At 44.3% G+C, this 23962-nt stretch overlaps 1 protein-coding gene across 4 annotated transcripts in view; it reads right to left on the reverse strand.

Annotated features, from left to right (window-relative positions):
• The window catches only part of LOC139584485 (protein arginine N-methyltransferase 8-B-like), a 44071-nt gene extending 25374 nt beyond the window's left edge, over positions 1–18697 (reverse strand). Inside the window, exons 1-5 of one of the 4 annotated variants that reach the window (XM_071416406.1) lie at positions 18162–18659; positions 17866–17954; positions 10689–10913; positions 9379–9534; positions 2809–2872 (exon numbers count right to left, since the gene is read on the reverse strand). In XM_071416406.1, coding sequence (XP_071272507.1) covers positions 2809–2872; positions 9379–9534; positions 10689–10913; positions 17866–17934 — 514 coding nt within the window. In that variant the 5' untranslated portion in view covers positions 17935–17954; positions 18162–18659. The other 3 variants (XM_071416405.1, XM_071416408.1, XM_071416407.1) reach the window with 3 other exon arrangements.
• Positions 18698–23962: the final 5265 nt, after the last annotated feature.

Here is a 23962-nt window from a genome sequence, read left to right on the forward strand (position 1 = left end):
AACTTTTTGGGATAATCAAGTCCCTCACTTGAGCGACTGATTCCCCTTTCTGTTCAAGCTAGGCTGAAGTGCTTTTGGGTAACGCAATAATGACAAGGAGTCCAGTGTAATTTGGAGGCGAAAGAAACGCACACCTATTTAGGCGATGTGCTGGCTAGCGGTGTAGAACACCTGAAAAGTAAAGGAGAACCGCACACTCTAGGAGCTCAGATGCAATAATTTAATAACCAACGTTCGACAGATGATTGAAGACAGCTTGTCTGTCGAAACGTTGGTTATTACCGGTAAATTATTGCATCTGAGCTCCTAGAGTGTGCGGTTCTCCTTTACTTTTCAAGGAGTAGAATACATCATGGAAAATTAGGTGACCTTGGCTACAGCACACAGCCAACATTTCTATTCACTTTACACAACATGTTGTTTCTGACATTCGGATCAAATCAGATTTACGCTTTAATGATGACTGAATAGTGGGCTCAAAGTACTGTTGTAGCCACAAAAACGTATCTCTTCTTGAGAATAAAGTTGAACAAATTTAAAGTCCTTTTCCAGTCAGTATGCGCTTTGTCTACACATACAGTGCATTCGGAAAGTATTCAGACCCCTCACATTTTGTTACGTTACAGCCTTATTCTAATATGGATTAAATCGTTTTTTCCCCTCTTCAAACTACAAACAAAAACCCATAATGGCAAAGCAGAAACAGGTTTTTATAAAAATAGGTTTTTAATATATTAATATAAAAAACTGAAATATGGCATTTACATAAGTATTCAGACCCTTAACTCCGTACTTTGTTGAAGCATCTTTGGCAGCGATTACAGGCTTGAGTCTTCTTGGGTATGACGCTACAAGCTTGGCAGACCTGTATTTGGGGAGTTTCTCCCATTCTTCTTTGCAGATCCTCTCAAGCTCTGTCAGGTTGGATGGGGAGCGTCGCTGCACAGCTATTTTCAGGTCTCTCCAGAGATGTTTGATCAGGTTCAAGTCCAGGCAATGGCTGGGCCATTCAAGGACATTCAGAGACTGTCCCGAAGCCACTCCTGCGTTGTCTTGGCTGTATGCTTAGAGTTGTTGTCCTGTTGGAAGGTGAACCTTCGCCCCAGTCTGAGGTCCTGACAGGTTTTCATTGCTCCGTTCACGTCACGGTTCCCTCAATCCCGACTAGTCCCTGCCGCTGAAAAACATCCCGACACCATGATGCTGCCACCACCATGCTTCACCGTAGGGATGATGCCAGGTTTCCTCCAGACATCTCACTTGGCATTCAGGCCAAAGAGTTCAAACTTGGTTTCATCAGACCAGAGAATCTTGTTTCTCATGGTCTGAGAGTCCTTTAGGTGCTTTTTGGCTAATTCCAAGTGTGCTGTGCCTTTACTGAGGAGTGGCTTCCATCTGGCCACTCAACAATAAAGGCCTGAGGGGTCGAGTGCTGCAGAGATGGTTGTCCTTCTGGAAAGTTCTCCCATCTCCACAGAGGAACTCTGGAGCTCTGTAAGTGTTCACCTCCCTGACCAAGGCCCTTCTCCCCCAATTTTGGCCAGGCGGCCAGCTATAGGAAGAGTCTTGGTGATTCCAAACTTCTTCCATTTAAGAATGATGGAGGCCACTGTGTTCTTGGGGACCTTCAATGTTGCATACATTTTTTGTACCCTTGCCCAGATATGCCTCAACAAAATCCTGTCTCAGAGCTCTACGGACAATTCCTTCGACCTCAAGGCTTTGTTTTTGCTCTGACATGCACCATCAACTGTGAGACCTTATATAGACGGGTGTGTATCTTTCCAAATCATGTTCAATCAATTGAATTTACCACAGGTGAACTCCAATCAAGTTGTAGAAACATCTCAAGGATGATCAATGGAAACAGGATGCAACGGAGCTCAATTTCGAGTCTCATAGCAAAAGGTCTGAATACTTTTGTAAATAAGGTTTATGTTATTTTTATAAAAAAATAACTGTTTTAGCTTTGTCATTATGGGGTGTTGTGTGTAGACTGATTACAATCTTTAATTTAATCAATTTTAGAATAAGGCTGTAACATAATAAAATGTGGAAAATGCAAGGGGTCTGAATACTTTCCGAATGCACTGTATGTTTTCTAAGTGGTGGCTATCCCTATACATAGCCACACAGCCAGTCCATAGTGTTCTCATAAATCAGCTCACCTGGAGGCTAAAGAAAATAAGTGGAATCTCACTCCAGCTGAGATGAGTTGGCAACAATCACGTTTGTTCTCCTACCTGGAGTTATTGAATACAGTTTCTCAGAGAACAGAAGTCTTTGTCAGCATGAAAATGAACCCTCCCAGGCTTGGTACCAGTTACCACTCTGTCATTGGCTTTCCAAAAGCTTCCCTAAACACACTGGAGGTTGCAAATGAGCTAGTCTACACAATTACCCCATCCATATTTAACAGGCAGGGCTTTGGAAAGATTGATTTTGCCGATGCTACTTTTTGCTATTATTTGTTAGAGCTTAAATTGCAACTTGGCTGTTAGCTGAGTAAACATTTTGCATGAATGTGTGGTTAATCCCCTATAAAATATCACTGTACAAATTGTGAAGTTGATCCCCAAGAAGTAAACCCACTTGTTTTCTACAGAGAAGTGAGAATATAGGTTACTTTCGCATTATGTTTTAAATTAGCCATATTTCCTATCACACACAGATGGACAACTTCCCACGGTCTTGGTGAATCCTCCCCTTTTAGACAATGACAGTCACGGTCACACATCCCTGTTGTACTGCATCTCTGAGGAGAAAAGTAAATAGGCACAGTGAATAAGAAAGACCTTCAGCTCTTACCACTGTCCAGGTGGTTAGACTTGATGATTTTCTCAGAGTATTCCGATATACTGGAACATTCAATCTGGGGAAAAAACAAAACAAAAATCACTTCAAACATTTTGACACTGATACCACTGATCACCAAGGAAAACTATTGTGCATCAGATGTGGATGATGTGTGGATGACAAATCAAATCAAATCACCAATGGTGGAATATGCTGCTCTCTAACTCCGTCCAACAGATGAGTTCTGAGAAAGTAGTTAGCACTGGAAGTCCAGAACTTGAAGAAACTGTTTGTGATGGTAAATAGACAGCTACGAAAAATATAGATAAACTCCCTTGGTAAAAAAAATGGTCTGCAGCTTATAACGGGGTATTCTAACTAAGGCGAGCAAAAACTTGAGACTTCCTTAATATTATTGATCGCACACCAGCTGTTGTTAAATAGACACACCCCTCCTCCCTTCGTCTTACCACAGTCTGCAGTCCGGTCTTGATGATAGATAGCAAAAACAGTGAGATGTACAGTTGAAGTCAGATGTTTACATACACTTAGGTTGGAGTCATTAAAACTTGTTTTTCGGGCCTCCCGGGTGGCGCAGTGGTCTAGGGCACTGCATCGCAGCGCTAGCTGCGCCACCAGAGTCTCTGGGTTCGCGCACAGGCTCTGTCGCAGCCGGCCGCGACCGGGAGGTCCGTGGGGCGACGCAAAATTGGCCTAGCGTCGTCCGGGTTAGGGAGGGTTTGGCCGGTAGGGATATCCTTGTCTCATCGCGCTCCAGCGACTCCTGTGGCGGGCTGGGCGCAGTGCGCGCTAACCGAGGGGGCCAGGTGCACGGTGTTTCCTCCGACACATTGGTGCGGCTGGCTTCCGGGTTGGAGGCGTGCTGTGTTAAGAAGCAGTGCGGCTTGGTTGGGTTGTGCTTCGGAGGACGCATGGCTTTCGACCTTCGTCTCTCCCGAGCCCGTACGGGAGTTGTAGCGATGAGACAAGATAGTAATTACTAGCGATTGGATACCACGAAATTGGGGAGAAAAGGGGGTAAAAATAAAAAATAAAAATGTTTTTCAACCACTGCACAAATTTCTTGTTATCAAATCAAATTGTATTTGTCACATACACATGGTTAGCAGATGTTCATGCGAGTGTAGCGAAATGCTTGTGCTTCTAGTTTCGACAATGCAGTAATAACCAACGAGTAATCTAACCTAACAATTCCACAACTACTACCTTATACACACAAGTGTAAAGGGATAAAGAATATGTACATAAAGATATATGAATGAGTGATGGTAAAGAACGGCATAGGCAAGATGCAGTAGATGGTATCGAGTACAGTATATACATATACATTATATTAAGTGGCATTGTTTAAAGTGACACATTTTTTATCAATTTCCATCAATTTCCATTATTAAAGTGAGCTGGAGTTGAGTCAGTATGTTGGCAGCAGCCACTAAATGTTAGTGGTGGCTGTTTAACAGTCTGATGGCCTTGAGATAGAAGCTGTTTTTCAGTCTCTCGGTCCCTGCTTTGATGCACCTGTACTGACCTCGCCTTCTGGATGATAGCGGGGTGAACAGGCAGTGGCTCGGGTGGTTGTTGTCCTTGATGATCTTTTTGGCCTTCCTGTGACATCGGTGGTGTAGGTGTCCTGGAGGGCAGGTAGTTTGCACCCAGTGATGCGTTGTGCAGACCTCACTACCCTCTGGAGAGCCTTACGGTTGTGGGCGGAGCAGTTGCCGTACCAGGCGGTGATACAGCCCGACAGGATGCTCTCGATTGTGCATCTGTAGAAGTTTGAGTGCTTTTGGTGACAAGCCGAATTTCTTCAGCCTCCTGAGGTTGAAGAGGCGCTTCTGTGCCTTCGTCACAACGCTGTCTGTGTGGTTGGAGCAATTCAGTTTGTCCGTGATGTGTACGCCGAGGAACTTAAAACTTACTACCCTCTCCACTACTGTCCCGTCGATGTTGATAGGGGGGTGCTCCCTCTGCTGTTTCCTGAAGTCCACAATCATCTCCTTTGTTTTGATGACGTTGAGTGTGAGGTTATTTTCCTGACACCACACTCCAAGGGCCCTCACCTCCTCCCTGTAGGCCGTCTCGTCGTTGTTGGTAATCAAGCCTACCACTGTAGTGTCTTCCGCAAACTTGATGATTGAGTTGGAGGCGTGCATGGCCACGCAGTCGTGGGTGAACAGGGAGTACAGGAGAGGGCTCAGAACGCACCCTTGTGGGGCCCCAGTGTTGAGGATCAGCGGGGTGGAGATGTTATTACCTACCCTCACCACCTGGGGGCGGCCCGTCAGGAAGTCCAGTACCCAGTTGCACAGGGCGGGGTCGAGACCCAGGGTCTCAAGCTTGATGACGAGTTTGGAGGGTACTATGGTGTTAAATGCTGAGCTGTAGTCGATGAACAGCATTCTCACATCGGTATTCCTCTTATCCAGATGGGTTAGGGCAGTGTGCAGTGTGGTTGCGATTGCGTCGTCTGTGGACCTATTGGGGCGGTAAGCAAATTGGAGTGGGTCTAGGGTGTCAGGTAGGGTGGAGGTGATATGGTCCTTGACTAGTCTCTCAAAGCACTTCATAATGATGGAAGTGAGTGCTACGGGGCGGTAGTCGTTTAGCTCAGTTACCTTAGCTTTCTTGGGAACAGGAACAATGGTGGCCCTCTTGAAGCATGTGGGAACAGCAGACTGGGATGAGGATTGATTGAATATGTCGGTAAACACACCAGCCAGCTGGTCTGCGCATGCTCTGAGGAAGCGGCTGGGGATGCCGTCTGGGCCTGCAGCCTTGCGAGGGTTAACACGTTTAAATGTTTTACTCACGTCGGCTGCAGTTTTGGAGAGTCAGTTAGGACATCTACTTTGTGCATGACAAGTAATTTTTCCAAAAATTGTTTACAGACAGAGTATTTAACTTATAATTCCCTGTATCACAAGGCCTATCTTCAAACTCGGTGCCTCTTTGCTTGACATCATTGGAAAATCAAAAGAAATCAGCCAACACCTCAGAAAAAAAATGGTAGACCTCCACAAGTCTGGTTCGTCCTTGGGAGCAATTTCCAAATGCCTGAAAATACCACGTTCATCTGTACAAACAATAGTACGCAAGTATGTCCCACCATGGGACCACGCAGCTGTCAGACCGCTCAGGAAGGAGACGCATTCTGTCTCCTAGAGATGAACGTACTTTGGTGCGAAAAGTGCAAATCAATCCCAGAACAACAGCAAAGGACCTTGTGAAGATACTAGAGGAAACAGGTACAAAAGGATCTATATCCACAGCAAAACGAGTCCTATATCGACATAACCTGAAAGGCCGCTCAGCAAGTAAGAAGCCACTGCTCCAAAACCGTCATAAAAAAGCCAGACTACGGTTTGCAACTGCACATGGGGACAAAGATCGTACTTTTTGGAGAAAAGTCCTCTGGTCTGATGAAACAAAAATATAACTGTTTGGCCATAATGACCATCGTTATGTTTGGAGGAAAAAGGGGAGGCTTGCAAGCCGAAGAACACCATATGCAGTTTTGTCACACAACACAATGTAACAGATGTTTCAAGTTGAGGGAGCGTGCAATTGGCATGCTGACTGCAGATATAACCACCAGAGAATGCCAGAAAATGTAATGTTAATTTCTCTACCATAACCCGCCTGTTGGCATGTTGGTGAGCGGTTTGCTGATGTCAACGTTGTAAGCAGAGTGCCACATGGTGGCGGTGGGGTTATGGAATGGACAGGCATAAGCTACGGACAACGAACACAATTGCATATTAATCAATGGCAATTTGAATGCACAGAGATACTGTGACAAGATCCTGGAAGCTTGTCGTGCCATTCATCTGCCGCCATTACCTCATGTTTCAGCATGATAATGGACGGCCCAATGTCACAAGGATTGGTACACAATTCCTGGAAGCTGAAAATGTCCCAGTGCATACTTACCAGACATGTCCCCCATTGATCATGTTTGGGATGCTCTGGATCAATGTGTATGACAACGTGTTCCAGTTCCCGCCAATATCCAGCAACTTCGCACAGCCATTGAAGAGGAGTGAGACAAGAACGCACTGTATCTGTGACCAACAGATGCATATCTGTATTCCCAGTCATGTGAAATCCATAGATTAGGGCCTAATTAATTTCCTTACATGAACTGTAACTCAGTAAAATCTTTGAAATTGTTGCATGTTGCGTTTAGTTTTGAGTATACATCGCTACCTCAATTACCTAGTACCATTGCACATCGACATTACAAGTACTTCCTGTATATAGCCATGTTATTTTTACTCCTTATTAATATTATTCGTTATTCACTGTATTGTTTCCTTGTGTCACTATTACAATTTAATTTAGTATACTTACCTTTAACTCTGCATTGTTGGAAAAGGATCCGTAAGCAAGCATTTCACTGGTAGTCTACACCTGTTGTTTACAAAGCATGACAAATAAAATTTGATTTGAAGTCTTCTTCAGTAGAGATGTAGAAACAAATAATATAACAGTCTGTCCTTTCCTGTGCTCAGCTGTCAGAGCTGTTTTCTTCAGGTAATGTACATTTTTATTTAACCAGGCAAGTCAGTAAAGAACAAATTCTTATTTACATTGATGGCCTACACCGGCCAAACCTGGACGACGCTGGGCCAATTGTGCACCGCCCTATAGGACTCCCAATCACAGCCGGTTGTGATACAGCCTGGATTCAAACCAGGGTGTCTGTAGTGACACATCTAGCACTGAGATGCAGTGCCTTAGACTGCTGCGCCACTCGGGAGCCCAAGTTCAGCAGGACCTGAAGAACCTCTCGCACACTTGCCTTCTCTATCTCTCTATTCTCTCTCTCTCTCTCCCTTTCACACACACACAGAGCACAGCGAGTTTGGCATCTCAATAAAATGTCACATTTTCACACCTTGCTCTCTGCCTGTATAAAAAAAACATCTCTCCCCCTGTCAGTGGTACTCTGCCTCCCTGCCTGTCTTTCACCATGGCCACACTGTAGGGGGCTGAGGCCCATAGTCTGGAACCCCACCAGGAGAGCCAAACAGCTCCCTATACATGTTTTTCTACAATGAAAGCACTCATCCATCAACTGTGGAGACTTCCATTGAAAGCCTTCACATTATTAAAGCAGGCCCCGGGACACAGTCATATTGATCAATATTGAACTTTAAAAGTGTCAGGATTCTGCAGGTATTGATTTTTCCTCCATGTACGCTCCACAGCCTACTATGTTTGTCTGAGGTGTACAAGGGGAATCATGCTCTACACCACCCATGTGTTCTCAATCTGTAATGGTCTCTGGAAAACAGAGAGGACAGGGCAACAGGGTGGAGCTGGCTAATGCTTGGGCCCTTCGTAAAGGCAGGGTAGAGGGACCAAGGTGAGGCCTGCCCGCTCCGTGCCTCGCTGTTCTGGGGCTGTCATCTGGGGCATGCCTGGCCCTCTACACCCCAGTGCCCATGGTCATCTGCCAGCCTGCCACCACATCTGTTCCCCAAGGCCTGACCTGCTGTATAAAGGCATGTGGAGGGGAGTATGCCATTGATGATGTGTAGCCTGTGTGTGTTGGCACTGATTTCTCCACTTGCCCAAGACGGGGACATATATCTACCTTCAGTGCCAGTCCTGAGTGGGCACTCTCACCCACAGAGATCTATATGCCCCTCACATCTCTCACTGGTGCCAGGAGGCATCACTACCTATCACCCACAGGCAGTCACACAGCTCCTCCTACCTGGAGATAGTCTCCCATAGTCACACAGCTACCTCTTAGGAATAACTTCTACTAGGTAGGCTTTAAGGCAGGCAAACATCTGCATAAGGACTGTTAAAACTATTCAGTGTGAAGGACTTACAGTAGCATGGACGTCATCACTGCTGTAGTTGGGTGTGATTTTCCTGTTAATTAAACTCCTAGACTGTGGCTTATCAGTTCAGCAATGGTGATACAGGATTTTACTCCAATCGTGTGATTTAGAGTCTACCACTGCTTAGGAATGATCCTCCATTTTGATACTGGGATGTCAGGTTTGATGTTCTGTATGAAAGGTCTTTGATCTGTTTTTTATAATAACATTAGATGTTCCTTTTCTCTGTGAAAGACTACATCTCTCTGACAGGGTGATGTTCTGTATGGGAGAGTTCAGATTTGGCCTCGAGCCCAGATCTGTTCTCTGGGGTTTGTCTCTCTGGTGGAGTCTAAGTGATGGATCTGATAACGGCATGGCCCCAGAGCTCACAGTGAGAGCATAATAAAACCAAAGATGGGAAACTGCATATAGGTTGCAGTAGAATATAGATGGAAAATCAAAACCAATATAACAGGAAAATAGAATGACGGATGGAACGATATAGTTGCAACTTGCAGGCAGTGAGAAGTTAGTGTTGCACAGCCTTGGTATTGGCAGAACATTTGTCCAAATTCACACACAAAGACTGAGTCTGAGGAGAGCGAGCAGATTGTCAGGCTAGGTTTCACAGCATTTCCTGATGCTGTCGGTCGCGATGGTTCTGCCTGATAACATTCTAGTTTGAGACCGGACAGGGCGCATGGAGGGAGAAAGCTTTTCTTACCCCATACACGTGCTTGGCTCCTGCCTTGGCTGCAAACATGGACAGGATACCAGTCCCACTGCCCACATCAAGGACGATCTTGTCTTTAAAGGCGTGCTTGTTGTGGTACATGGAGTTTCTGTAGGTCAGCGTCCTCACTTCGTCCTTCAGCATCTCCTGCTCAGTGAAAAATGATTGATGTCAGGGTGGGAGTTATCCAAATCTCTTTCAACTGTGTATCAAGGTGAATAACAAGGTGTTTTTCTTATCAAAGCTGTTTTAATTTCCATGACAATTACATTTTTTTGATGTATTAGGATCCCCATTAGCCGACACCAATGGCGGCAGCTAGTCTTACTGGGGTCCGACATATAAACAAAAAAGACATTACAGACAAGACTTTACAATTGACAAACATTTAAAAACATGAACATGTAGTGTGTGTGTGTGCATCTATCAGTTACACATACATGTCAGTACATATACACAACAAGTAAGTCACAATGTGAAAATAGATTTAGTGTAGTATGGATAAAAATCATAATTGCACAGGCTATGTAGATATTAATCTGCAGTAATTCTACCCTTCCATTTCAGACACACTGGTACACAGTGAAAAACAATGCGTTACTGCATATCCCTCTTAAGTAATTTCAGCCATTCTCTCTCTAACAGAAACATTCACAGAGCAGAAATGATTAAAACCCATCTGACTTACATTCTAAAAATGTCACAGAACAAACCTCATCTCACAGGTCTAACTTGAAAGATGCTCTGCACCCTTCTGACATCTTCCTCCCTTACTCCCTGAAACACAGTACATCTCTGGAGATGAGATGCACTACTGTGATGTGTTCTTACTCCCTGAAACACAGTACATCTCTGGAGATGAGATGCACTACTGTGATGTGTTCTTACTCCCTGAAACACAGTACATCTCTGGAGATGAGATGCACTACTGTGATGTGTTCTTACTCCCTGAAACACAGTACATCTCTGGAGATGAGATGCACTACTGTGATGTGTTCTTACTCCCTGAAACACAGTACATCTCTGGAGATGAGATGCACTACTGTGATGTGTTCTAAAGTGGGCCAATCTATTGTGGCACGAACTTTACATAGTCATGTAAAGACACAGTAGGTAAGAAGTGGGCCTGTATTTACATGGTATCTCAAAGTAGGAATAATAATCATCATAATCATAATATAGAGTAGGAAGGCTCATCTAAACTCAAGCAACCCACCCAGTCTAATCTTTTGCTGATCCTAGATCAGCACTACCACTTTGAAATGCTTGATACATTACATACAGCCACAGGGCAGCCCTACCTCATGGATGCCAAAGTGGGCGTAGGAGTCAAAGTAGTAGTCCCTGGAGGTCATCTCCTCAGGGTTGAGGAACTTGGCCATCTTTCCCCGGCCAGGGCAGCTGGGCAGGGAGGCAGCGTGGGGCGGCTGTGGGACATGGTGGATGGAGGGCACAGGCTTGGGCAGCGAGGTTGGCTGCACGCGCTGAGACTGGATGATGCGGATTGGCTGCGGCTGCTGCTGTTGCTAAGGGTTGGAGAGAATGGTAATACACAATAAAGACTTCATGGAGTGGGGGCAGATTTCTGAAAGTCAAGTCTTCCATAGAGAAACAGTGGGTGAAGGGCATACTGAATGATGATAAAACTCAAAAACCCAATGAATTGACTCTGAAAACATAACACTGTTTGCATTCACCTCACAATCTGCGGGAAGCTTAGATCTTGCAGACGTTTATATTCTTTGCTATATTCATCTCTCAGCTGCCATTAGCTTTCCCATGGTACCCCAGAGGTGAGTTCACAGAGCCTATTCTCCTAGACAACGATAACAGTATTGACAGGAGGTCTGTATGAAAAAGTACGGAAATGTATGCTCTCACTACTGTAAGTCGCTCAGGGTGAGAGCGTCTGCTAAATGACTCAAATGTAAATGTTACATTTCTGTCTGTCCGTCTGAGGAAAGTAGAAGATACATAATTCTACACACGTGTGCCTGTAAAACTCTGATAGGCTTTTCTCTGCTCTCCCAGCATTCATTGCAGGTGACTGTCTGATCAGCCTGTAGCTCAGCAGGAGAAAAATGATCCAAAATGATCCCGTCTGGACATATCAGAGGACAGAGGGGGAAAGAAATCTAATGTGAGCATTCAACTCAATCCATTTGTTCTATTCCCCAGTGCACATACATCTTAAGATTTAGACTTCACTCTCATGGCTGTCACTGATATTGATCTGGTCTTGTTAAAAAAAATAAGTGCTTCTCCTCTGTCTTGTGATTTCAGCAGCCAATCTGACTGTGCAGCTTTGTCTTTGTCCTTGTTTTCTTTCATAATGGGGATGGTCTAGCAGCAGGGGACTGAGCGGGCATCTATATGGGTACTGCAGTAATCTTTTTTTCACCACAATTTTTTTATTCCTCAAACTTTTACTCTCAAGCAGAAAATAGTACAATTGCCATGTCAAGCACATCTAAAGAAAACAGCAGCCTTTAGCCGCTGCCAGTGAATTGCCAAGCTGAGATCCACTGGTATTATTTATTTACTGATGTTCCATCGGGAAATGACACACAATGAGTGCAATTCACTTCATGTGAAATATGACAGCGCATCCCAAAACAGCAGGGAATATTTTACTCTGGAACATCCACAAGAATAGAATAAAACTCCACTACTTTCTATCTGCTAAAGTTCAGTGAGTTGTACTGTCCTGCAATGGACCTCAGACTATCTGAATGAATGCTAATTGGAGACACTAATTAAATAAATGCTGAGATCCGTCCCTAAATCTGTTAGAGTTGCTGTGCTCAACATCAGATGCCTGAGAAGAATGTTCCAGGGTGTATAGAATGACAGTGAAAAAGGTAATTCCACTAAGCACAGACTCAGAATGCAAGAGCGGAATGATGGGTCCTCTTTGTGTGAAAAGGTGAACGTGCAAGCTGATGTTTTTTAAGGTTAAGACACTGTACAGGATGTGTCCCCGTCAACCTCTGTTCACTGACCAGTCAGATTTGGACTTCAACATGTTGTCTTGTTATTTGGGAGGAGCATTATTTTGGCTAGTGTAAACCACAGCCCCTTAACCCTCAAGTGACCTCTTCAGTCCTTGATGTCTGGAGAACAACCACAGTAGACAAATAAATCAGAATTATGTACAGTACAAATGAAAAACAAGCTGAAACAGAAATAGGTGCATGGCAGATTATGCTGCTCTTCATCAGAATAGACATGACAAACTCCCCATAAACGAATTACTGATATTGACCATAGTTCCCTAAGAGCAATTCGTGCATGAAGGCATCATTGCTCTCAGGGCTAGTCTACCGCATTTGGGGCCCCAGGGCCCATTTTGTGGGAAGAATTTGCAGTTGTATAATGCTATTCTACACATTCTGTCATGAGGCTGAGAGCAAATGTTGCAGTTTTAAAGCTAAATTCCTGCAATTCTACACTTTTTGCCATGGGTCAGAGAGAAAAATGTGCTGTTTTATAGCTCATCTCATGCTATTTTTTACATTTTGCCATGAGGCTGAGGGAAAATGTTACAGTTTTAAAGATAATTTCCTCTTATTTTGCCATGAAGCAGAGATCATTTTAAAGTGTTGAAGCCCATTTACTGCAATTGTACACATTTTGCTATCACATGCTATCTGTGGGGTCGGGTGTCCCGGGTCGCGTGCCCTGTGTGCCCGTTCTGTACTCTGGCCCTGGTCAGGGGAGTCTATCACTTTCAGAAGTCAAGAAAACCACTGTGGATCTGGGCTCCTGCCACCACGGCACTCAAACACTTCACATCCAACTAGGCTCATTCCATTACTTCAGAGGAGGGCTCCACTGCCCTCAGATAATGGTCTTAGTCTGCTTACAACACTCTACCTTAGTAATGAGAATCAACAGGATGAGGGGTTTGACAATGTTTTTTCCCCTATATTATCCGAGTCTGAAAAAACTGTGGATGAATAATTTACAGAAGACCTTTTGAAAAACAGAGTGCAAATCTGCCTCTTATACGTAAGTGTATGTGCCAACATGTCAGCAGAGAGAAGTAGTTTTTGAATAATTGAAAGCAGCAGCACTCATATGGTCAATGCTATCCGCGATTCTTGGGGCATCCCTACGGTTGAACATTTTGGGGAATATTCAGAGGTGGAAACTTTCCATGGGAATCAACAGGAATATATGGGAATTAACGTGAACATATGGAAATTAACAAAAATATATGCAAATTAAGATTAATACCATTTAAATGTAGATGTTTTTCGCATTGGATATATTTACCATATCACATGGAGACAGAAACATAAACCTTTGACCTTATCATAAGTAGACATAATTGCAAATGATTAAATCCTTCCAGGAGAAATTAAAAAAATAAAATTTTACTTACGAATTGAATTTGAATCGAAAGGGGTTGACTCTTCACATGGGATGATTTCACTGAACAACAAAAGAATGAATATTGAATGATCCATCGCATCTCCCAAAAACGTTTTCTACATACATCAGTAAAATCATAGTCTAGAAACTAAAGCTTTGGTTGTCTTCCTCTCAGGCTTCCATGTCATCTCCCTGGACCTCCTCAATGTCCACCTCTTGAACATCAGACTCTGAGGCCTCATCTTCACTGTCACTTTCCAACCTTGTTGAGGATGGCTCGTTGTCAGGCTCAAAAAGCCTCAAATTTGCTCGGATGGCCACCAATTTTTCAACCCTTGTATTGGTCAGCCTGTTGCGTGCTTTGGTGTGTGTGTGTTCCCAAACAAGGACCAGTTGCGCTCTGCGGTGGCTGATGTTGGTGGGATTGGGAGGATGGAGGCAACAGGGGAAAGAGCCTCAGATCCACAAAGTCCCTTCCACCAGGTGGCTGATGAGATATGTTGCTTGGAAGTGTACTTCGCCAGACTGCCAAGAACCTTGCCCTCATCCAGGCCAAGGTGGCGAGACACGGTAGTGATAACGCCATAGGCCTGGTTGATCTCTGCACCAGACAGGATGCTCTTGCCAGTATACTTGGGGTCCACCATGTACGCTGCGGCGTGTATGGGCTTCAGGCAGAGGTCTTCACGCTTTTTTATGTATTTCAGAACTGCAGTTTCTTCTGCTTGGAGCAACAGTGAAGTGGGCAGGGCAGTAAGGATTTCTTCTCTTACATGTGCAAGCAGAGTCTGAACATCAGACAGGATGGCATTGTCTCCCTCAATCCGTGCAATGGCTACTGCCATAGGTTTCAGGAGTTTCACCAGATTTGCCACTCTCTCCCAAAATACATCATCCAGGAGGATCCTCTTGATGGGGCAGTCCATATCGGCAGACTGTGATATGGCCATTTCTTGGAGAGACTCCTCCCCTCCAGGAGACTGTCAAACATGATGACAACACCACCTCAACGGGTGTTGCTGGGCAGATTCAATGTGGTGCTCTTATTCTTCTCACTTTGCTTGGTGAGGTAGATTGCTGCTGTAACTTGATGACCCTTCACATACCTAACAATTTCCTTGGCTCTCTTGTAGAGTGTATCCATTGTTTTCAGTGCCATGATGTCCTTAAGGAGCAGATTCAACGCATGAGCAGCACAGTCATATGGGTGTGATGTGAGGGTAGGGCTCCTCCACTTTAGACCAAGTATCCTTCATGTTTGTAGCATTGTCTGTCACCAGTGCAAATAACTTCTGTGGTCCAAGGTCATTGATGACTGCCTTCAGCTCATCTGCAATGTAGAGACCGGTGTGTCTGTTGTCCCTTGTGTCTGGGCTCTTGTAGAATACTGGTTGAAGGGTGGAGATGATGTCGTTAATTATTCCTTGGCCACGAACATTCGACCACCCATCAGAGATGATTGCAATACAGTCTGCTTTCTCTATGATTTGCTTGACCTTCACTTGAACTCTGCAGAACTCCGCATCCAGCAAATGAGTAGATAAAGCATGTCTGGTTGGAGGGGTGTATGCTGGGCGAAGAACATTCAGAAATATCTTCCAATACACTGCCTGTGAGCATCAGAGGTGAACCAGTTGCATACACAGCTCGAGCAAGACATTCATCAGCATTTCTCTGACTATGTTCCACGATTGAGTCAAAAAAACTTCTGATTCCAGGAGGACCATGAGCTGTTGCTATCGTTAAAGTGTCTGATTAATCATTTTCACCTCGAGTAGAAGTAGAGGGACTTTTGTCAGAGGTTGCTTGTTGTGAGCGCTGAGGGAACTTTATGCACTTGGCCAGATGATTCTGCATCTTTGTTGCCATCTTCACAAATGATTTGGCACAGTATTTGCAAATGTACACAGCTTTTCCATCTACAATAGTTGCAGTGAAATGTCTCCACACATCAGATAGTGCCCATGGCATTTTCCTATAAAGATTAGGAAAAAATGAGTAAAAACAATAATAATACAATTTCATGTACAAATAAATAGTTAAGCAGTCAGATTAAACAACTCCTTTGTAAGATAAATGTTTTAAAATGAAACATGTATGGAAACAGGTGAATTAACACTCCTCAGTTAGCAGGCTCAAGCAAGCTAAAACCCACATGGTAGCAAAAACTAACTAGCAGAAATTCCTAACAAGTTAGAAATTATTTAAACACACTTTGCTGTAGGCTACTACTTACTAGTTAACAAAAAAAGTCATGCATGTCACATAAAATATATTCACTCCACCCAGTATTGTAATCAAAACTTACCAGGAAGCATGTAGTCCTTGGCTCAGACAGTGTAGTAGTGTGGGCTCAATAGCATCTCATTGGTGTGCAAGATCTTGAGAATCAGCTGTACATGTGATGGAAGAGTGCACTGCACATGTGATGGAAGAATGCACTGTGCAGGCAGAGGGTTGCAATTCCATTGAATTGGGGATAGTTTAACCAAAATATGCCACAAGACCTAGAATTGCCTTATGTGTCAATCCCACAAAAAAAAGGTTCACTGTTATAAGCTAACTTTTTTGATGAATTTAAGCAAAATTCCCAAAATTCCCGGGCTTAACTTCCCATGGAAAATTTCCAGAAAATTTCCGACCCTTTGTTAACTCTTGATATCCCTACCCTAAACCCTGCCACAGTAGTGGAAAAGTACCTAATTGTCATACTTGAGTAAAAGTAAAGATTACTTAATAGAAAATGACTCAAGTAAAAGTCACCCAGTAAAATACTACTTGAGTAAGTCTAAAAGTATTTGGTTTGAAAAAAGTAAATGTAATGGATAAAATATACTTAAGTATCAAAAGTAAAGGTTTAAATGCTCTCAAATTCCTTATATTAAGTGAATCTTTTTAATTTACAGATAGCCAGAGGCACACTCCAACACTCAGAAATAATTTACAAACAAAGCATTTGTATTTTGTGAGTCCGTGAGTCCGCCAGATCACAAGCAGGAGAGATGACCAGGGATGTTCTCTTGATTAGTGAGTGACCATTTTCCTGTCCTGCTAAGCATTAAAAATGTAAGGAGTACTTCTGGGTGTCAGGGAAAATGTATGGAGTAAAAAGTACATCAATTTATTTAGGAATGTAGTGAAGTAAAAGTAGTCAAAAATATAAATAGTAAAGTACAGATACCACAAAAAACGACTTCAGTAGTACTTTAAAGTATTTTTACACCCCTGCCCTTAACCATTTTAAATTTCAACTTCATGGGGGTTGGGACGTTCCTGGATAGCATGGACCTTGCTCATACTTCTAAAGTGAAACTGATTTCTAGGCTGTCATATTATGCTGAGCAGATTAGTTTATGCTATGCATACAAATATGAGTTATGGACTTCCCAATACCCTATCCAACATTTAATAGAAATATGTGCATTTTCCAAACACACTCAGCTAGCTACTGGTGATAAACACACATTACTGATAAAACTAAGGGACCTCTCACTCATCTGAACGGGATTTTGGCCAGTCAGATTCCTGCTAAAATCTGTTTAAACACTCGCCTAACAATCTAACAACAAACTAAAAATATGTTGGTTATAACACTCGTTTTTAGTCGACAATTCGGCGCATGGTTCAGCAATGCAGCTGGACAGGACAAGGGAGGACGCACGAGCTCAAATCTTCGCGCCCTAAATCACATTGCTCCGAATCTTTACCTGTGACGGAGTGCGACATTTCTCAAAATAAGAGACAAACAAATAGTTGGTGGCAGACACACGAGTAGGCTATCATTAGGATAGCTAGGCTACCATGAAACAGGGTGTCACAAGACTCAATTTATGCTCAGAGAACAATTTGAAGTCACTATTTTATGCTTCGATTAAAATTATATGGCACGAGTGGAGCGTGCCATTGTCACCGAAGGGCATTTGGTGCACAAGAGTGGACCCGATGAGTACTAGAAAATACATCTCAGAGGTACCAGCCTACTCTGGGTGGCTTTTGCATCCTCGAAATGAGAATCAAACCTGACAGCGCATTGCACTAGCCTATTCATCACTCACATATTTAGTGTAGCCTACATTCATTTATCGTAACTTGCACACCTACCTCAGTGCTCTCGGACTCCGCCATTTTTCTCCTGAGGAGCATACAGCGGGAGGAGTGTTTCATTCCCATAAGAGCCACGGCGATGGTGTCTCGATATGGATAAAAAAAAAATAGGATGAAATTGTATATATTTAAGGATTTAGTCGCAGGTCTGTTTGTCAAAAATGTTCCACATCATGACATTTTACAAAATTGCTCTTACATTTCAAAGATGAAAAGAGTACATAAAGTCCCACAAGAATAGCAACCCGTTTTAGCAGATAAACGTGTTCTGGAATCCAGAGTGCAAAAGTTACCTATCTCACATGTTGCTTTCTAGGAGAGCATAAGGCAACCACTCTTCACTTTGCAACCTTTGAGGAAAATGAATAAATTAAACTGCATTCCATATTCTCCAGCGGTGTACGCTACTCCAGAGCAGGTGCGACGCAAACTAGCAGAAATGTTCCCATCACATGTATGAACAAAATTGGTTTCTAAAAATAGAATCCAACGTCCCTATTGCTGTGATCTCTTGATCAGGCCTCACAGATGTTCATGTCAGCTCATTTTCTACGAAACTATTGCAAGCATTGCCTATTTAACTAAGCCTATTAATAACGCAGTAACTTGTCCTCTAGTGAGCCCATTTCAGCGCAGGCAGCTCCAAAACGTAGAAGAGCTCACGCTTTGCTTGATCTAATTGCCACTTTGTCGAATTGCAAAGCAGCTTATTATATAAAGTTCAACTTTACTCTGTTTGAATGCGATGATAAGGAAGCAAGTCTTGATGCTTGAAAGACATGGCACCACCACCTCACCGTGCGCGTGTGACATCAGTCCCTTCTGCTTGCTTGTCCACCTATTCCTATATTCAGTGAGAGGATATAGAAATAGGTGTCTTAGTCAGTGAGTTTATGCTGCTCCATAGCCGCGGGAAGAGCACCCCCTGAAAAATTTGAATATCTATATTTTTTATATTAAATATATTTACAAAAATATTAATACATTTTAAAAAATCACATAAGTAATGCAGTGGTTCTTTAATATTCCTGTATTAGCAGAAAAAAAGATTTGTAAATATTTTCAAATTGCCATCGATAAAATGCAATTGTGTTCGTTGTTTATGCCTGCCCATACCATAATCCCACTGCCACCGTAGGGCACTCTGTTCACAACATTGACATAAGCAAACTGCTCGCCCACATGACACCATACAGTCTGCTATCTGCCCAGTACAGCTGAAACCGGGATTCATCCATGAAGAGCACACTTCTCCAGCGTGCCAGTGGCCATCAAAGGTATGCATTCGTCAACTGAAGTCGGTGACTACGCCGACTGCAGTCAGGTCAAGACCCTGAAGACGATGACGAGCACGCAGATGAGCTTCTCTGAGAAGGTTTCTGACACTTTGTACAGAAATTCTTTGGTTGTCCAAACCCACAGTTTCATTAGCTGTCCGGGTTATGCACACAAAGCTTATTTCTCTCAAATGTTGTGAGCAGATTTGTTAACATTCCTATTAGTGAGCATTTCTCCTTTCCAAGATAATCCATCCACCTGACTAGTGTGGCATATCAAGAAGCTGATTAAACAACATGATCATTACACAGGTGTACCTTGCACTGGGGACAATAAAAGGCCACTTTAAAATGTGCTGTTTTGTCACACAACACAATGCCACAGATGTCTGAAGTTTTGAGGGAGTGTGCAATTGGCATGCTGACTGCAGGAATGCCCACCAGAGATTTTTCCAGATAATTTAATGTTAATTTCTCTACCATAAGCTGCCTCCAATGTCGTTTCAGAGAATTTCGCAGTACGTCCAACCGCAGACCACGTGTAACCACGCCAGCCCAGGACCCCCACATCCGGCTTCTTCACATGCGGGATCGTCTGAGGGGGGTTTGGAGGGGGGGCTGAGGAGTATTTCTGTCTGTAATAAAGCCCTTTTGTGGGGAAAAACTCAGTCTTATTGGCTGAGCCTGGTTCCCCAGTGGGTGGGCCTGGCTTCCAAGTGGGTGGGCCTATGCCCTCCCAGGCCCAACCATGGCTGCACCCCTGCTCAGCCATGTGAAATCCATAGCTTAGGGCCTAATTCATTTATTTCAATTGACTGATTTCCTTTTATGAACTGTAACTCAGGAAAATCTTAGAAATTGTTGCATGTTACGCTTATATTTTTTGCACTACATTTACGTTACAATTTAGCCATTCAGCAGACGTTCTCCTTCAAAGCGACCCACAGCTAGTGCATTCATCTTAAGGTAGCCAGGCGAGACAACCACATATCACAGTCGTACCCCATCCACGTATCACATACATAATACAATACATAATGCATAAACATTTATTTGTCTCTCTTCATAGTCTCCGTCGTGCTGTAAGGTGTTCTTCTATGTGTTTTTTAAATCTGGATTTGTCGCTAGCTGGAGTTACCTGGGGTGGCAGACAGTTCCATTTAGTAATGGCTCTATTTAATACTGTGTGTTTCCCAGCCTCTGTTCTGGACCTGGGGACTGTGAAGAGACATCTGGTTGCATGTCTTTTCTGATACCGATGAATGTCCGTCCTGTGTGCCAACTGCTTGAACAGACAGACAGTACCTTCAACTCATCAACACCTCACACAAAGACCAATAGTGATGTAGTCAATCTCTCCTCAACTTTGAGACAGAAGCGATTGACATGCATGTCATTGACATTCGCCCTCTGTGTACATACGTGCTGCTCTGTTTTGGACCAACTGCAATTTATCTATGTCCTTCTTTGCTATACCTGATCACACAACTGGACAGTAGTCCAGGTGCGACAAAACTAGGGCCTGTAGGACCTGTCTGGTTGACTGAGATATCAAGAAAGCAGAGAAACGCCTTATCATTGACAGACCTCTTCCCATTTTAGTAACAATTGAGTCTATATGTTTTGACCATGATAGCTTGCTGTCTAGGGTGACACTCAGCAATTTAGTCTCCTCAACTTGCTCAGTAGCCACATTATTCAATAATAGATCCAGATGAGGTTTAGGGTTTAGCAAGTGATTTGTCCCAAAAATTATGCTTTTAGTTTTTGAGAAATTTAGCACCAGCCTATTTCTAGTTACCCATTCTAAAACTGACTGGAGCTCTATGTTAAGGGTGTCAGTTATTTATTTTACTGTTGCAGCCAACGTCTATACAGTTGAGTCGTGTACATGAGCACTTCCGGGTTGGAGCGAGTAGTCGCATTCCGCTTTCGCTCCTCAGGTAGTATTACATTTCATTTCATTTCATTACAGTACAACGGTTTGATTTGTTTGATCTTAGCTAGCTACATAGCCGTCTTTGTATCAAACATAATTGTGTAGTTTAGAGTAATTATTGAGATTCGCTAGCCAGCTATTTTTCGTCGTCCTAACTTAACGTAGTCAACACTGCTAGCTAGCCAGCTAGCCAGCTAGCCACCGAATAGCAGCACTGTATAAACTATAAACTATTACATTACAACGGAACGACTTGATTAGTGTAGTGTTAGCTAGCTACATAGTTGTCTTTGCTGTCTTTGTATCTAAGATAATTGTGTAGTTTAGAGTAATTATCGGTTAGCTAGCCAGCTATTTTCGTCCGCCGCGCTGCCGTTCTCCTACCTAGTCAACACTGCTAGCTAACACTGCTAGCTAGCCAACTCCTACCGAATAGTAGCACTGTCGAAACTATTACATTACAACGGAACGACTTGATTAGCGTAGTGTTAGCTAGCTACATAGTTGTCTTTGCTGTCTTTGTATCCAAGATAATTGTGTAGTCTAGAGTAATTGTCGAGGTTACCTAGCCAGCTACACTTTCAAACAAAGTCAACAACGCAGCCACTGCTAGCTAGCCTATTTCACCAGCCAGCAGTACTATATCATTTTAGTCAATAAGATTTTTTTGCAACGTAAGCTTAACTTTCTGAACATTCGAGACGTGTAGTCCACTTGTCATTCCAATCTCCTTTGCATTAGCGTAGCCTCTTCTGTAGCCTGTCAACTATGTGTCTGTCTATCCCTCTTCTCTCCTCTCTGCACAGACCATACAAACGCTTCACACCGCGAGGCCGCTGCTACTCTAATTTGGTGGTCCCAGCGCGCACGACCCACGTGGAGTTCCAGGTCTCCGGCAGCCTCTGGAACTGCCGATCTGCGGCCAACAAGGCAGAGTTCATCTCAGCCTATGCTTCCCTCCAGTCCCTCGACTTCTTGGCACTGACGGAAACATGGATTACCACTGATAACACTGCTACTCCTACTGCTCTCTCCTCGTCTGCCCACGTGTTCTCGCACACCCCGAGAGCTTCTGGTCAGCGGGGTGGTGGCACTGGGATCCTCATCTCTCCCAAGTGGACATTCTCTCTTTCTGCCCTGACCCATCTGTCTATCACCTCCTTTGAATTCCATGCTGTCACAGTTACCAGCCCTTTCAAGCTTAACATCCTTATCATTTATCGCCCTCCAGGTTCCCTTGGAGAGTTCATCAATGAGCTTGACGCCCTGATAAGTTCCTTTCCTGAGGATGGCTCACCTCTCACAGTTCTGGGTGACTTTAACCTCCCCACGTCTACCTTTGACTCATTCCTCTCTGCCTCCTTCTTTCCACTCCTCTCCTCTTTTGACCTCACCCTCTCACCTTCCCCTCCTACTCACAAGGCAGGCAATACGCTTGACCTCATCTTTTCTAGATGCTGTTCTTCCACTAATCTCATTGCAACTCCCCTCCAAGTCTCCGACCACTACCTTGTATCCTTTTCCCTCTCGCTCTCATCCAACACTTCCCACACTGCCCCTACTCGGATGGTATCGCGCCGTCCCAACCTTCGCTCTCTCTCCCCCGCTACTCTCTCCTCTTCCATCCTATCATCTCTTCCCTCTGCTCAAACCTTCTCCAACCTATCTCCTGATTCTGCCTCCTCAACCCTCCTCTCCTCCCTTTCTGCATCCTTTGACTCTCTATGTCCCCTATCCTCCAGGCCGGCTCGGTCCTCCCCTCCTGCTCCGTGGCTCGACGTCTGATTGCGAGCTCACAGAACAGGGCTCCGGGCAGCCGAGCGGAAATGGAAGAAAACTCGCCTCCCTGCGGACCTGGCATCCTTTCACTCCCTCCTCTCTACATTCTCCTCTTCTGTCTCTGCTGCTAAAGCCACTTTCTACCACTCTAAATTCCAAGCATCTGCCTCTAACCCTAGGAAGCTCTTTGCCACCTTCTCCTCCCTCCTGAATCCTCCTCCCCCTCCTCCCCCCTCCTCCCTCTCTGCGGATGACTTCGTCAACCATTTTGAAAAGAAGGTCGACGACATCCGATCCTCGTTTGCTAAGTCAAACGACACCGCTGGTTCTGCTCACACTGCCCTACCCTGTGCTTTGACCTCTTTCTCCCCTCTCTCTCCAGATGAAATCTCGCGTCTTGTGACGGCCGGCCGCCCAACAACCTGCCCGCTTGACCCTATCCCCTCCTCTCTTCTCCAGACCATTTCCGGAGACCTTCTCCCTTACCTCACCTCGCTCATCAACTCATCCTTGACCGCTGGCTACGTCCCTTCCGTCTTCAAGAGAGCGAGAGTTGCACCACTTCTGAAAAAACCTACACTCGATCCCTCCGATGTCAACAACTACAGACCAGTATCCCTTCTTTCTTTTCTCTCCAAAACTCTTGAACGTGCCGTCCTTGGCCAGCTCTCCTGCTATCTCTCTCAGAATGACCTTCTTGATCCAAATCAGTCAGGTTTCAAGACTAGTCATTCAACTGAGACTGCTCTTCTCTGTGTCACGGAGGCGCCCCGCACTGCTAAAGCTAACTCTCTCTCCTCTGCTCTCATCCTTCTAGACCTATCGGCTGCCTTTGATACTGTGAACCATCAGATCCTCCTCTCCACCCTCTCTGAGCTGGGCATCTCCGGCGTGGCCCACGCTTGGATTGCGTCCTACCTGACAGGTCGCTCCTACCAGGTGGCGTGGCGAGAATCTGTCTCCGCACCACGTGCTCTCACCACTGGTGTCCCCCAGGGCTCTGTTCTAGGCCCTCTCCTATTCTCGCTATACACCAAGTCACTTGGCTCTGTCATATCCTCACATGGTCTCTCCTATCATTGCTATGCAGACGACACAC

This window comes from Salvelinus alpinus, chromosome 9, assembly GCF_045679555.1.
Source record: "Salvelinus alpinus chromosome 9, SLU_Salpinus.1, whole genome shotgun sequence".
NCBI lineage: Eukaryota > Metazoa > Chordata > Actinopteri > Salmoniformes > Salmonidae > Salvelinus > Salvelinus alpinus.